Source organism: Herpailurus yagouaroundi, unplaced genomic scaffold (genome assembly GCF_014898765.1).
Source record: "Herpailurus yagouaroundi ecotype Mexico unplaced genomic scaffold, PumYag 186, whole genome shotgun sequence".
NCBI classification, from domain to species: Eukaryota; Metazoa; Chordata; class Mammalia; order Carnivora; family Felidae; genus Herpailurus; species Herpailurus yagouaroundi.
The window spans coordinates 37,779,415-37,795,393 of NW_024412417.1; the positions used below are offsets into that span (position 1 = coordinate 37,779,415).

General features: G+C 49.4%; 1 protein-coding gene across 6 annotated transcripts in view; it reads right to left on the reverse strand.

The window, feature by feature from the left end:
* ASAP1 (ArfGAP with SH3 domain, ankyrin repeat and PH domain 1) overlaps positions 1-15,979 on the reverse strand; it is a 314,485-nt gene that overhangs the window by 27,548 nt on the left and 270,958 nt on the right. For all 6 annotated transcript variants that reach the window (XM_040494438.1, XM_040494435.1, XM_040494437.1 and 3 more), the window contains 7 exons: positions 15,526-15,617; positions 13,278-13,464; positions 12,714-12,799; positions 11,021-11,136; positions 10,801-10,868; positions 9,658-9,765; positions 7,371-7,599 (listed from right to left, as the gene is read on the reverse strand). In XM_040494438.1, the coding sequence (XP_040350372.1) occupies positions 7,371-7,599; positions 9,658-9,765; positions 10,801-10,868; positions 11,021-11,136; positions 12,714-12,799; positions 13,278-13,464; positions 15,526-15,617 (886 nt within the window). The remainder of the gene's footprint in view (positions 1-7,370; positions 7,600-9,657; positions 9,766-10,800; positions 10,869-11,020; positions 11,137-12,713; positions 12,800-13,277; positions 13,465-15,525; positions 15,618-15,979) is intronic.

Sequence of the window (15,979 nt, forward strand, 5' to 3'; positions counted from 1 at the left end):
GCCAGAGCTCAGGAAGCTCGCACGTGAGGTCCCTATCCATCTCGAAGCCGCTATGCTCACTCTGGGCAGTTTGCAAAGCCCTTGTTCTAGGTCGAGAGTCCAACCACTCACACTCCCAAAAGCCTGCAGCTATTTCCTGAGACCTGCCCACGAACTGGTATTTCCTCTGTTCGCCAAAGCCCTCTAACGGGAAAATAGTACATCCACGGACTACAGAGACGGTTTAAATGAAACCTCACCAGACAGGACTCTTATCTTCAACAACAAGGAAATGAATCCACTTAGCCTCTGAAAAGCCATTCATGTACACTTAAAATGTGTTTCTTAGGGGCGCCTGGGTGGCGCAGTCGGTTAAGCGTCCGACTTCAGCCAGGTCACGATCTCGCGGTCCGTGAGTTCGAGCCCCGCGTCAGGCTCTGGGCTGATGGCTCAGAGCCTGGAGCCTGTTTCCGATTCTGTGTCTCCCTCTCTCTCTGCCCCTCCCCCGTTCATGCTCTGTCTCTCTCTGTCCCAAAAATAAATAAACGTTGAAAAAAAAATTTTTTTTAAAAATAAATAAATAAAAAAAATGTGTTTCTTAAAAAAAAAACCCATTCCTAAATTCACCGTTGGCATGCTTTTCAAACCTCCTTCTACATTTCCTAAATTGTCTAGAGCTACCATTTCCTGAGTGTTGTGTGTCTGACCTAACACTCAGGAGAGATTTATACACATTATCTAGAACTCGCCTTATAAAGTGGCAGAGACCAGGGGCACCTGGGTCGCTCAGTCGGTTAAGCGCCTGACTTCGGCTCAGGTCATGATCTCACGGTTCAGGCTCTCTGCTGTCAGCATGGAGCCTGGAGTCTGCTTTGGCTTGGGTCTCCTACTCTCTGCCCCTCCTCTGCTCTCTCTCAAAAATAAACATTAAAAAAAAAAAGTGGCAGAGACCCAAGGCTCAGAGAGTTAGGAAACTGGCCAGGCACAGCACACGAATCTGGCTGTATGTGATTGGAGGCCGGGCGCTCATCCTTGATGGTACCCTGCTCTCCTCCTGTGAACGACCCCATGTCTTCCCTGGCCAGAACCTTGGGCTGACTGTGTTCCCTCCTCACCTCTGCATCCCATCTGTGAAGGGTCTGCTCAAATGGAACCTCATCCAGAGCCTTCTCTAACCCCTCCCCTTTGCCCTGGGGCAACTGCTTCTACCTGTGACCTTCCACAAAGCTAAATGGCACTTAATATCTACGCTTCATTACAGCTCGATTTTCTCTTCTTTCTCAGGCTGGAAGGTCCCTCAGGGCAAGATTCATGCTGTCTTCATGTCTCTCAGTGCCTGGCCCATTCTGAACAGTCAATACAACTGTATGAAAATAATTCATGGCACAAATTAGGAGGATGCTTTTTCATTGTCCTACATAGACATTTGGTTTTTAGTAAAACAAGACATATAGAGGTCTGCCATGCTGGAAGGCCAAATGCAAGCACAGCCTTGAAATTTCAAGTAAGAAAACAAGACCCAGAAGACAGCTTTAAAAATTGTCTTGACAACTTCTGAGAACACTGTCTACAGAAGTATAAGGTACATATTCTAAACATGCCATGCCAGACACAGTAAGTGCTAACAGCAGAAATTCTATCTACACAACTCTGGACAAGACAAATGCTTTTCACGGTATAGAGCTGAAAAGTTAACAGTTGCTACTTTCAAAAGTAGACAGGGGTGCCTGGCTGGCTCAGTTGGCGGAGCATGTGACTCTTAATCTTGGGGCTGTGAGTTCGAGTTCCACGTTGGGTATCACTACTTAAAAATGAATAAAATCTTAAAAAAAAAAAAAAGATGGAGACACATGTATTTATATCAAGAAGGACCCTGTGTGCATAAGGAGGGCACTATTATCCTCACACTCAAATGGGGAAACAGAGGCACGGCAAGGTGCAGGGGAGTATGCGGGGAGGCCGCGCAGTCAGCGACAGGGCTGGGCGGGACCCCGGCACAGCAGTACAAGTCAGCCATGATACTGCGCTACATACAACACGGCATTAGCTATTCTCCATCCTTCAATCTCCTTCCAGAACACCAATAAAAACAGGATAGTACCTGGATTCAAGGGCCTGAGGGTGGTTCTTTAACAATTACTCATACATCTCCTTACGTAAGAAGCACAACAAAGATTCCCTCTGCTTCCCTTTCCACACCTGGCGGTCAGGTGACTTTAGTCAGTGAGCCTGTGCCAGTGGCCACTGCTGAGGGCAAAAAATCCCGGACACGCTCGTGGCCTGCAACGTGGCCAGTGGCAGGGGACAGATAGATGTGCCACGCTTTCAAAAGGATCAGGGGAGACTGATAAAACAGGTCAAAAAATTAAAAAAATCCAACATGGATGAAGGATGACAGCCCGTGGAAAGGTTCAATATGGAGCCACTCAAATGGTTATCTTCCCATTAGATTAAAAAAAAAACACACACACACTGAGGAAACTGTAAAGTCATCAATATATGAATAATGCTGCTACTAGGAAAATAATTCCTAGGCAAGCTGGAGTCACCCTGCAATGCACTTTGCTGACAACAGGCCACCTTCACGTCCTGAGGACGCCTCCTCTCTGCCGTGATTATTGCTCCAGACCTCAAATGAAAAGTCGCAGGAATGTGGTCTAAGACGCTCACACACCATGTTGGGGCCTAATGCCACATGCGTTCTGTAGACTTTCAGCAAGTCAACCACACACACCCAAGATATCTGGTGTCATGTTAGTGGCCTGTCCCCTCCTGACTCTGGCCACCCATTTCTGGGACAGCTTTTCGCTGATCCTGCTGTTTATTCGCTCAAAAGTACTGACTCAGCACACCTGCTCTGTGCCAGGGGCAAGGACAGCTCACTCGCAGCCCCTGTGTTGCAGCACAGCGACCGAAGACTTCCCTGGCCCTCCTCCTCCAACGTGGCACAGGCCACATCTCGCGGCCTTCTCTCCCTTCTTTGCTGAATTCCCAGGGCCCAGAACATGTGTTGAACCGAACGCATGTAGGACGATCAAAAGCATCCCGGTCCGACGGGCACCTGCTATGCGCTCGTCATTATGAACGTTATTTCATGTCTCCAAGCAGTGAGCCAACAAGGCAGGCACCCAATCCTGTTTCTCACGTGAAGAATCTGGAGCCCAGCAAGATCAGCTAAATATTAAAAAGAGCCCAGGGCTGGGAGCGGATTACACGTTCGGAGAAGGGGCCCCGTCTCTTGGGTGGGCCAAGGGAAAGAGGCTTCTTGGAGGAGGAGGAAGTGAGGTTTGCCCCCCAGGGGCTCACGGCTGCTCAGGACCCCGCAGTGCGGCTCTACAGGCTGATGTGCCTTAGACAGTGCGTGACTCTCGAGCTCTGCTCTGGGATTCGCGAGGGTGCTGACTGTCCTCACCTGAGCTGACAGCAGAGGGGGCACCTGGCCCGCCACTCTGACGTGAGCACCCAGGAGCGAGTGCCCACTGGGACCCTCGGCCTGCCAGCCCCATGCTCCGTGTTGTGCTGGCTGCCTGCTGGGTCCTTGCGTCAGTGCAATGGCACGAAGTCGTACAGGTGTTCACCCGACATTCACAGGGGCTACGGAATGCTGGGTTCTAGGGTCCCGAATCCGCGAGCAGACTGGAGAGAGCCGTGATTAACATCAGCGGTACGTGTTTCTCAAACTTTGGAAAGTTAGTTCTTTTAAGTAATTCAAACAAGCTTCCTGAGGTCAGATTTAGCATTCACTGATCATTTACTTGACAAAGCCTCTCCTTGAGCACAAGGCACCTGCACTGTACCAGGTTCGTGTCAGAACACCTGCTCACTTATGGGACTTGGGTGACGTCACCCTGGCTTCCTTCTCCCCAGAGGAGTCTTTTTAGAGCCGAGGAGCTGGGGTGGCTGTGGTGTGAGCAGCAGTGTCCTCGCAGGGCACTCACTCTGTGCCAGGCGCTTGGCTAGATGCTTCCCATACCTCTCATTAGCCTGCATAACGCCTCCCGTCAGCTCCAGTTTGTGTCCCTGTTACGTAAAAGATGTGGAACTGTACGATGCAAGAAAACCACGGTTCTACAGCTTAAAACCACTTGGAAACAGAGTTAAATCCAACCAACCAACCAACCAACCAACCAACCAACCAACCAAGCAAGCAAGCACAAGCACGGCACCATGCTGCTCACCACGTCCTCTGTGCCCGAGAGAGGTCTGTGGTCACGGCCGGACAGTCCCAGGGGCGCCTCTCATGGGACTTCACAGCTTTGCCTTTTGCCAAATGCTTTCCCTACACACTGTCTCACTGGACTCTCAGGGCAAGTCCGCGAGAAACGCAAGGCAGTGACTGGCGGCCTGCCTCAGTGTGGAAAAGAAGACACTAGAAGGTCTGGTTTGATGAGGCTTAAGGCCCATTTTTTACTTTCTATCCTCTAACAGCCACTGTGTGGATCTCAGATCAGCTCCTCACCCTTCCCAGGGCTCAGTTTACTCAGCCGTACGATGGGCTGAGGACTGCGATCACCTTTCAGCTCCCTCTGGCTCTCAGAAATCCAGGTTCTAGGACATTAATTTCAGCTGAAAGATGAAAGACCTAACTTTGGCAAGCTGGAAGAATTTCCAGTCTTAATAGACCTAACCGTAAAGTGGGGGGCAGGTGTGGATCACGAGGGAGTGCCTTCTGCATAACTCAATTTTTGCAGCTTTGACTTAAACTTGCTGGGCTTCACAGGTCTGAAGAGGTTAGGCAGCAAAATGTGTCTGTCTAAGGCTTAAGAGTGGCGACTTTGGGGTTCTGAACTGCTGAGCCTTCCCACTCCAACTGCAGCCCTGCTCGAGCACAAGGAGACTTTGCTGGACGGCAACTGAGGTCACACTGCCTCGCGTTCTGATGAGGCAGCTGCAGATTCTGGAAAATATTCCTGCGCGGACTCAGAATAACTCTCTCTCCTCTTCCCCTCTGTACTCCTCTTATTAGCGGGGACAGGATCATGAGTGTCCACTAGGCCTCACCGGAAGCCTCCATCCACCAGAGCCCTAAATTCACGGTGTGGAAATGGCCGCTGCCACAAGCAGAGACATCGACATCACTTCCGTGGAAAATGAGCAACCAAACGACAGATTCAAGACATCCTTGTTTTCATGCAAATGGTTCTACCAGTTCAACAGAATGAACTGAAAAAAAAAAAAAAATTGTAAGGGCCATAAAACAGAGGAGAATTCTCTCTGCACAGAGCGTCAGCTGACCTTCAACAATGTCTTCTAAGATCTCCATTCTAAACATGGTCACTTTTCCAAATGTGGGGGCCCATGAGCCAGGCTGGCTGCGGGGCACAGCTCCCCTGCGTAAAGTCCAGGGGAGCCCCTGCTGCCTGGCTCTCTCTGCATCCAACGTCCCACAATGAGCAGCCTGGAGGAACACTCAGGTTCCAGCAGAGAGGGATTTCTGCTCTCAGTGTTGGGAGTTCTGGGGCGGGGCCGTGAGGGAAGTGTAGCCGGTCCGGAGCTGACCATGGTGGCTACGGCCAAGTCTCCGAGCCCTTGTTTTACCAGCTGGATCACTTAACACATTTGGTCTTTGTCTTCCGGGCCTTTGGTAAAGAGCTAGATAGAATTTATTCCAGGCAGGAGACAGATGCTTGGCGTCAAGTCAGATAGTGTTATTTTGTGGGTTTCTGTGTCCCCTTGAGATGAGATCACAGGAAGGGGTGATGGGAGGTGAGGTGGTCTCTTGGCCCCCAGGACTCTGGTGTCCTCTCCTTTAGACTTTTTTCAAGATTCTCCATTACTTGGAGGTTCCCTTGACAGGTGCGGGCCCGTCCTATCTATCTAGATAGGTCAACACTACCACATGGGTAACCACAATCAGGGATATGAACACGTTCAGAGTAATTTCTTTGATTATTTTAGAATGGTCTGGAGGTTTTTCGTGGTCTTCTTTGGGTACAGAAATCTTAGGAGATTGCTACTCTGATGGGGAAATCTCATTACCCAGAGGTGGGCAGCAACATAGTACTCTCACAGTGCAGAACAGATCTGCAACTTGAGATGTCAGTGTTTCAATATGGATTCCGATGCCTTATTTATATACCTTCTAGTACAACGTATGGAATGGTAAAAGAAACACTGGCGGGTTAAACCACTGGCTCATGCATGCTGTTACTCTTACGTTATGATCACTAGTTATCTTTGATGGGTCCTGTTCATGCCAAAACCTTATTTTAACTTTTCTCCATTACTTTATGATCTATGAGGCCATTTGGGGTCTAAGAACACAGCTCCCATTTATAACACTATTTCAATGGAGAATGAGCTCTGAAAAAATGCTGTTCTGAATAAAGCTCACATTTCTCAGAAAATAGCCCCAGTGTGATTCAAAGAGGCATGGCATTGTGTACGGAGAGGCCCTTTGGAACCTGTGTTAGCATGAGCTGAGCACACAGGGAGAATCGTGCACTTGGATTTACTGGCTGAGACCAAACCCAAAGCTATACTATAGCGCTCAATTTGTCCCCGGCTGGGGTGACCCTTTAATGTTGCCATTTCTGTGTCTCAGTGTGTCCTCGCACAGGTGGGAACGCACGGACATTCAGAGCAGAGCACTCTCTGTGGATTCAACATACAGGACATGTGCTTTGTTGCTACGGAACAGGGCAGTGGACCCTTAGCCCTCGGTGATAGCCTGGTGGAGACATCTGACAACGCTCTCTACGCAGCAACCCTCTTCTGGGTAAGATTCGTCCCAGGTAGGGTCTCGTGGAAAAACAATCCTCATCAGAAATCATAGGAGTGTGGGCTCAGGTCATATACGACCCGGGCAAGAATCACAGATATCTGAGAACGGGAGGCCCATTACCCCACATCTCTGCACCACAGTCCCCTTGTCTGCCGGATGCCAGCAACCGTAGCACCCACCTCATTTTTGTGAGCACAGAACGAGATGGGCTTCGTAACTACCAACATCTTCAGAAGAGAGACATCTTAGTGCGGAGAAAAGTAACTGTTCAGAGAAGAACTGCAATCCCACCCCACAGCAGACAGGAAAGGGCCCAGGTTTTGGTGCCAGGTGGGCCTTGGACTGAATCCCCACTCTACTACTTACCGGCTGTGTGACCTTGGGCAAGCCACTCTCCCTCTGCAAGCCTCAGTTTCCTCATCTATAAAACGGGCACAAGAGCACATACCCCACAGGACTGTTGTGAGACGAGTACAGCACAACACATGAGGCATGCCCACAACACTATTTTACTGTTGGTGCTTGTAGCAAATGGCAAGGTCCCTATTTCGAGCTGTCCTTGACGTCACGTTCCATACTCTGCCACACAGATGCACCCTGCGATTTTTACCTCGAGGCTGCACTAGCTTTGAGGATGGAGTCACAAAGCCCTTCTCAAAGTCCGTACCTTTCCCGGCGTTTCGCGGAGGCAGCGGGGGTGCCTCTGTGGTTGGTGACGTGGGCGAGTCTGTGCTTGCGGAGGTGAAGATCTGGTTGGTGAAGGCGCTGTAGGACAGCCGCTGCTTGTCCCTTGGGGTGCTGAACCCTGGCAGTGACAGCTTGTCCTGGGGGGAGATGCTGGAGGAGTGGCAGAAGCTCTGAGGCCTTGGCGAGCGCTCTTTCTTGATGGGGCTCGGCTGCGGAGGACAGAACAGCGCAGTGGGCAAGGACTCACCGAGCACGACACTCCAGGCTCCGCTGTGCCTGGTGCACAGGTGCACAGGTTCCTGTGCCTCTCTGTGTGCTCCGAGGTCAGCCGCCACCCAGCAACAACAGAAGGATGCAGACCTCGCACCCCTGATTCCCTGCTCACCATCAGCAGGGTCACATCAGGGAGGCACTGGTTAGCGACCGCAAGCGTTCAGAAGCCTAAGGTCACAGTCGGACGCAACCTTTAATGACCAGATGCCTGCCTGTGCAGGTTACTTTTGCCAGCACGGCACTGCTTCCCACCTGAGTGTTGTCTCTACACCGTGTTCCTTCCCCGCCAACCCTCTCAAGTCGAAGTCCTCCGTGCTTGCCTCCCTGTTCATTTTACGTCCCCTTAGAAAGCAGCCTCCACGCCGTGGCCCGGAGTGACGCCTGATACTGACGATTCACACCTGTGGGTCCAAGCCCGGCCTCTCCAATTCAAAACTGTCTTCAGTTGCCTATAAGGGTGTCCCCTGTGTTTGCACTCCTGGTGACAGCAGTGGCATCCATGTAACTTCCCAAGGCAGAAGCCTCAAGGTTACCCAGAGCCACCAGGACCCGTGTGGAGAGCTCAGAAGTGCCCTACGCCAGGTGCAGGCGCCCACCAGCCCCCAAGGACACAGGCCTCCTGAAGAGCCCTCAGGTCCGTGTTGCAGCTGCTCTCAGCTCCAGCCTGTTTCCCGCACGGCAGCCAGGGCCGGTGGGGAAGCTGGCTCCTCTGACAGGTAATCTCTGTGGATAAGGCCCAAAGGCCAAATGTGGCCCGTAATGTGCTTCCTGACCTGGGCCACCAGACCCCTCTCCCCCCAAACCTACTCCAAGGCGCCTTACACACTGGGCTTCCGACCCTTCCCCAGACTTCCAGCTCTACCAGGACCCCTTGGCCTTTGCACGTGCTGCTCTCCCTCCCTGGAAAGATGTGTTCCTCCCCACTTCTTTGCTTGGCAAGCTCCTCCCTACTCTCAGAAACCCGTCTCCAGTGCTTCTTCCTTGGTAGGGTCTTCACCGCTTGCCAAGCTGAGGCGGTTGCTACGTCCTCTGAACACATCTCAGGGATTTTCCCCAAGCTCTCATTGTAACGGTCATCCGTTACAATTTATCTCTCCTCAAAGTGAAGAATGTCTTTAGGACATCTTTGTGTGACCACTCCTTAAATGCTGCCCAGGAAAGAGGAAACGCTCAATGCAGAGCTGATGAAAACTGCATGAACGAACCTTCAGAGGCAGCTAGGATCTCTGAGAGTCAGAACCGGGTGTAGTCCCGAGATGGTATGTACAAGCTTTGAGACCTTAGGCGGCAAAATCTCCGGGTCAGTTCTCCCTTCTGTAGAATGGGGGCCATAACAATGCTGTAGTGGGCTTTTGCTAACAACGACGTGAAGTAGCACAGGCAACGTGGTCCCACGGCTTAGTTCATACTTAAGTCCTCAATACGTAACACCTTTTTATGTACTAATTAGCTGTTTTGATGGCTAATTTTATGTGTCCACTCGGCTGGGCTATGGTACCCAGGTGTCTGGTTGAACACCAGTCTAGATGCTGCAGCGAAGGGATTTTCTTTAGATGAGATTAACATTTGAATTACAGTTTGAGTAAAAGGGACTACCCTCCATAATGTGGTGGGCCTCATCCAGTAAGTTGAAGGGCTTTTGGGAAGAGATGGGGACGTCTGCACTTAAGACCACACCATCGAATCCTGCTGGGATCTCCGGCCTGCCCGCCTGCCCTGTACATTGTGAACTAGCCGGCTCCCACAATCATGTGAGTCAATTCCTAAAAATAAATTCCATTCTCTCTCCCTCTCCCTTCAACCACATCCTACTGGGCCTGGTTTTTGAGGAGTCCTGACTGACACAGTTGTGGCACCCAGCGAGGATCGGAGAGTAAGCCAAGACGCTGGCCTCAGGTCACAAGACCAGACAGTCTCGGGAAGGGGTCTCGCCCGTGTGGTGCAGAAAACCTGGGAGCGGCAGCAGGGATCCGGGTGGCACTGTTGGCACTCACTTTGTCATCCAGGTCGTCGTCACTCTCATCCATCTCCTCCTGACGCAGGTTCCACTCATATTCCACGTGGACGTGTGGGTTGAACTTCCCAGATTTAGCCTGGGACAGCTGAAAGTAACAGCAGGTGTAACCACGGGAACGTAAAGGTTAAACATCCCGTTGTGACGTGACCACGGAGCAAATCCCACCTTATTCCTGTCTTCAAATTAATCACCAGTCGCTGCTTAAAGGGGCAAAACTCTGACTTTACAGGCCGGGCTACTGCGGGACGGCCTAAGAGGAGTTGCCAAGGATTATAGGCAGAGCCTTTCTTATTTTGATAACGGAACTTCTCTCTGAAATTAAAAGCTTTCTCAAATATTATAATGAGCCTCACGAGTGCAAATTCCTGGCTGGAAGGCAACATCAGAGTTAGTGAAGTGTGAGGCAGGCCTTTCATGTCAGACATCCTGGTTCAATCGTGGCCCACTTTTCTTATCCGTAAAATGGGGGCAGGGAGAGCTATAGCCTTCTCCAAGGTTTCTCACGAGAATACAAACACAGAGCGACTGGCCTGGAGTCCACACTTGGCAGAAAGCACGGGGATGGAACTTACCCTTCCCGTGTCGTCCTTCCCCGTGGGCGAGAGAATCACCCTACGTTAAGGCCCAGGGGGAGGAGCAAAAACCACCGGGATCAGAGAGGGTGGGGCCGGTGGGGCAAGCCATGCATTTCACCTTTTGAAAACCATTATACGCTGAACTTTACTTGCCCAATTTTTGGAATTCTTTGGCTGCTGAGGAATTCTTTACTACTGAGCTGCGGACAACACCTAGCGGTCTGGCATATAAAAAGCGGGACCTCAAGCCATAAGCCTGTCTGGTAACAATACCTCTCAAATGCCTTTTAGCTCCTGTGTCCCTAACTGCACTGAAAAGACAGATGGGGGTGACAAATTTATCATTTGACCACTTTTTCAAATGTAGCCATAGTGCTCATCTGAATGTCTTCAGCCAATGTTCACAAAGACGATCTATTTCGTCCCCAGGCTCTGAGAATGACACTTCCAGGCGGCTGCTGTCTGATGGACGCCACACCCCCCCGCGCCGGGCCCCCCCCCCCCCCCCCCCCCCAGCCCCCCGCCCCCAGCTCCGTTCGGCTTACCAGATCTTCACACTGGGTGGCTTTCAACCTCTTTGCTATGTCCAGGGCAGTCTCTCCAGCCTGGTTCACTGAAACGGGGGGCAAAGGCACGTGCATAATTACCTAAGGTGTATCTTGAAGAGGCCACGGACAATAATCAAATTACAAGGTAACACGCGAGTCTCGGTTTAGCTGGCCGGACGCTGGGACTGGTTACGGAGATGCTTGGTCACACTCTTACCGACACTCACGGTGGGCTTGCTCCTCAGAAGAAGCTTCAAACACTCGGGTTTACCATACATACTGCAGTAGTGTAGAGCCGTGTTGCCCAGGGCTGTCTGCTTATCCAGGTTCCCACTGAAAAATGAAGTATTATCGGGAAAGAGTCTAATTTCAAATATAATTTAAATGCGACATAAATAATAGCATTTGAAGCCACAGATTAACCACTTCTCTCGGTGCTAACAGCCGAGTCAAGTTGGAGACCTACTCGTAAGCCCAGGAAACACCACGATGTCGCTACCATCACGCCCACATGTCTAAGCCACATGACAGGAACAGCCAGCGTGTCTTCAGTGCCTCCTGTGGGACAGGTGCTGCCTCCCAGCTTTTCCGCACCTTCCTTCACTAACTCTCCACCACCACCCAGCGGGGCAGGCCATCACCACCGTGGTTTCACAGATGAAAACGCTGGGGCACAGACAGGATGAAGAGCTTGCTCTCAAGACTGTCGAGGCACAGGGGTGACAAGCAGGGATCTGAAAAAAGGCCGTCTGTCCCAGAGCCAAGGCTCTTAAAAGACTACACCATCCTACATTTGAGGAAGAGGTGTGGGCATTTACATACACAACGGGGCTCGTGTCCAGGCACCATTCTTCATATGTGAGTTCAAATCCCCTCGCTATTTTGACCACTCGCCTCTGGACGAACTCAGTTCCTCCTTGTATCCCGTGGCTTACAGAACCACCCACTAAAGAATACAGCAAGTCCAAACTGCCTGTGTTCAATATTACACTCCCATGAGCATGTCCCAAATGTGAATTAGCTATTGAGTCAGATACACACGTGGTAGCATTTAAAAAAAAAAATTTTTTTTTTTTTACATTTATTTATTTTTGAGAGACAGAGTGAGACGGTGCGTGAGTTGGGGAGGGGCAGAGAGAGAAGGAGACACAGAATCCAAAGCAGGCTCCGGGCTCTGAGCAAGCTGTCTGCACAGAGCTCAACATGGGGCTCAAACCCACGAACTGTGAGATCATAACCTGAGCTGAAGTTGGATGCTCAACTGACTGAGCCACCCAGGCGCCCCTGTAGCACTTTTTAAAAAATGTTTATTTATTGAGAGAGAGAGAGAGAGCGCGCGCGAATGAATGGAAGAAGGGCAGAAGTAGAGAGAGAATTCTAAGCAGGCCCCGTGCTGTCAACGCAGGGCCCAACATGGGGCTTGGTCCCATGAACAGTGAGATCATGACCTGAGCTGAGATGAAGAGTTGGACACTTAACCAATTCAGCCAAACAGGTGCCCCCCACACTGTAGTTTTTTAATGAACTTATGAACAACGAAAACTCACAGATCCTGTTGACCTGTGTTGTTAAGTCTTCCCTCTTTCAACCTTTCCTAATGCAGCAGGTTTTGGACAGAGACAGGATTTTACATCTTTCTAGGCTGAGGATTGGCAAACTATAGCCTACTGTTGGCCATATCTGGCCCTCCATTTGTTTTTATAGATAAAGCTTTATTGGGACATGGCCATGCTCACTCATTTACATATACTCTATGACTGTTCTCACACTAGGTAGAGTTGAATAGCTGCGACAGAGACCTCATGGCCTGTAAAGCCTTTACTGAATGCTTGTCCATATCTGATCTGGGCCACTGAGAAGACTGGTTGGTGTGAACGATAAGGCATATTCAGAGAAAACAAAAAGCATACCAGTTTTGCACAAGGAAGTCAACCAAATGGAGAGAGGTCTGGTCTGCAGTTCGGACTGCAAGATGTAGGGCTGTCTCCCCAAGCTCCTGAAAAGGACACGATGAGCATAAGTAAGGTGATCGCATGTCCTACTTTGCCTACAGCAGCTTTGTTCACATCAGTCACCCTGAAGTAATTATTAATAGCGCCCTTCCACTCTCAAATTGTCCTGACTTAGACATGGTCACTCGATGTATCAGAATCTCACTCTGCAGGGTTCTAATAAAAGGAGTTAGCTTTTAAAAATTTTTTTTTTTCAACGTTTATTTATTTTGGGGACAGAGAGAGACAGAGCATGAACGGGGGAGGGGCAGAGAGAGAGGGAGACACAGAATCGGAAACAAGCTCCAGGCTCTGAGCCATCAGCCCAGAGCCTGACGCGGGGCTCGAACTCCCGGACCGCGAGATCGTGACCTGGCTAAAGTCGGACGCTTAACCGACTGCGCCACCCAGGCGCCCCAGGAGTTAGCTTTTAAAGTCATTTTCTACCTTCCCTTTCATCTTACGATTTTAGTGGAGCCTTACCTGTCCGTGTTCCAGCAGTGGTTCCATTAGCTCTACTCCCTCTGCATAGACTTGAATTAGTGCAAGTAAATCCCGAGATTTGATGGCCTCGAGCAATTCATTCAGTTTAGCTGATGAAGACGAACAGGCCTTCCTTGAAAACCTATGATCTACATACTTTGCAGTGATATATTCTTTCCGTACAGTCCTAAAGTAGAGCAAAGCAACATATAAACATTTTTTATTTTCTACGAGCTAAGAAAACTCTACATTTTTCTGAAAAACAGTTCTCTTTAAGTGAAATATACTCCCCAATACTCCTTTTTAGCATTTAAACCAACCAGGTTTCAGACCAACTTATCCCATTATCCCATCACAGAATGAAGAAACTGATATATAGTTACTAGTGTTTGTGCAGGCAATCTATAGTTACAAAATTCATGGGCACGAAGATCACAGTGGATTTTTTTCCACCTCGACAACAGCTAGAGAAATCTGCTCTTTACTACTTAAAATCAGATACACCTAATTGTACAAAGAAAACAGAAATTTTAGAAGAATGATTCTAAAAGACCAGTGAAGTTTCCAGAGCTTCAATGAAAAAATCATACTCTTCTGACACAACTCCTTTTATGTGAACAGTTAAGAACATGGAGGCTCACTAAGGCCCTCCTTACGGTCACCCCCAGGCCAAGCACTGAGTGCCAGAATAAAGACCAATAAAGATGGCTTGTCTTTCCTGCAGGTGCAGTTGTGAGCAGGAGACTGTCAGGGGTAACACACCCGAAGTCTGAGTGGGCGTGTGCATTTCCTTCTTGAGGACTCATCCTTTCTCCACTTTTAAGGTCTGTCCCAAGCTCTGGGACTGAGCCCACCTCCCAGCTGCAGGGCTATCTGACCTAAGTGGCCCCATTTGCAGAAAGGCCGAATGGAAGTCTGCTCAGAGTAAGGGAGGGGAGAATCAGGCAAGCCAGCTAGGGTCCAGAGGATACTGTTTGACATCCTGGAACCAACCATACCTGAACTCACCCTGTGACTTTCCTAGTTACATGAGCCACTTAGTAAAAAAAAGCAGTAGATGGATTTTGGGTTCAAATCCTAGTTCTATAGCACATCAGTCGCACGACCTGGGGGCAGACTACTAAATCTTCATGAGCTTTGCTTTTTTTTCACCTGAAAACGGGGAGAATAACTCATTGGCGTCCTTTGAATGAAAGAATGCACAGCACCTACAAGACGCTTTCTTCTTTCTGAGAGAGCTCCAACTCCCCGGACTTTTAAGAGTTCTTGCTCACAAAAAGCCTCTCCGTGTGTGGAGCCTGCTACCGCCCCATCTCACAGCCACAGCCATCACTGTTTAAAAGCGAGGTGATGCCTCTTCCTTTCATTCTGGTCGGCAGTGAGGGGCGAGCTGGCTGACGGCAGACTTTGGTAGATTCTGCTTGGTAACCAAGATCTGACTTTCATGGGTGTTCTTTACCCTCAGGTCAAAGTCCTTTTAAGATAAGACGGCCGTGGGGAGCCTGGGTGGCTCAGTTGGTTAAGTGTCCGACTTTGGCTCAGGTCATGATCTTGCAGTTTGTGAGTTCAAGCCCTGGGTCAGGATCTGCGCTGACGGCTCAGAGCCTGGAGCCTGCTTCGGATTCTGTGTCTCCCTCTCTCTCTCTGCCCCTCCCCTATTCATGCTCTGTCTCTCAAAAATAAATACGTGTTAATGTTTTCTTTTTTTTTTTTTTATAATGGAGCCTTTATTTTAAAAAAAAATTTTTTTTTTCCCAACGTTTATTTATTTTTGGGACAGAGAGAGACAGAGCATGAACGGGGAAGGGGCAGAGAGAGAGGGAGACACAGAATCGGAAACAGGCTCCAGGCTCCGAGCCATCAGCCCAGAGCCTGACGCGGGGCTCGAACTCACGGACCGCGAGATCGTGACCTGGCTGAAGTCGGATGCTTAACCGACTGCGCCACCCAGGCGCCCCCGTGTTAATGTTTTCACAACAGGCCATGATTTGGAATGAACTGTTGACATGAAGACACTTTCTCCACAGAGCGGCTGCAACTACCTAGGGGAAGGGGCCAGGGAACATAATCTGTGCACTCCAGCACTCCAGAAATGCACTCACTCCACAATACTTTTCTGTGCTCTGAGCTTTCCTCATAATGGGATTTCCTCTGGGGAAAAAAATACTATAACCTTTAAGACGATTCTTGGGAGGGCAGAAGAACAATTACAGAATAGTAAAGAATTCAGTCTATTAGAAGTACTTACATATCACTTGAAGGGGTGGGTTTTGGTGAGGGGCTGGGTAAATTTGCTTCCATAATATCATTAAAACTATTGTTTCCTACATTCTTGGCCAGCTGTAACATACAAAACACAATACAGTCACTCTTTATACTAGCTTGAGTTTCCTATTATTACTTTTGAGATTTCTAAATACATATCTTTTCCCTCACTGACTCAGAATACAAACCATCCATCCATCTGGTCAGCAAATACTCAATGAGCACCTACTATGTGCAAGTATGGAACTTTAGGGCACTGAAAATAAAGAGATGGATAAACCACGTTCTTTTCTGTAAGAGCCAAAAGACTAGAAGGGTCATTAATAAGAAAACCAGTAATTTTTACAAATACAACATGATAAATGCTAGAATAGAATAGGATATGGTCCTACACACACACACACACACACACACACACACACACACACACACACACA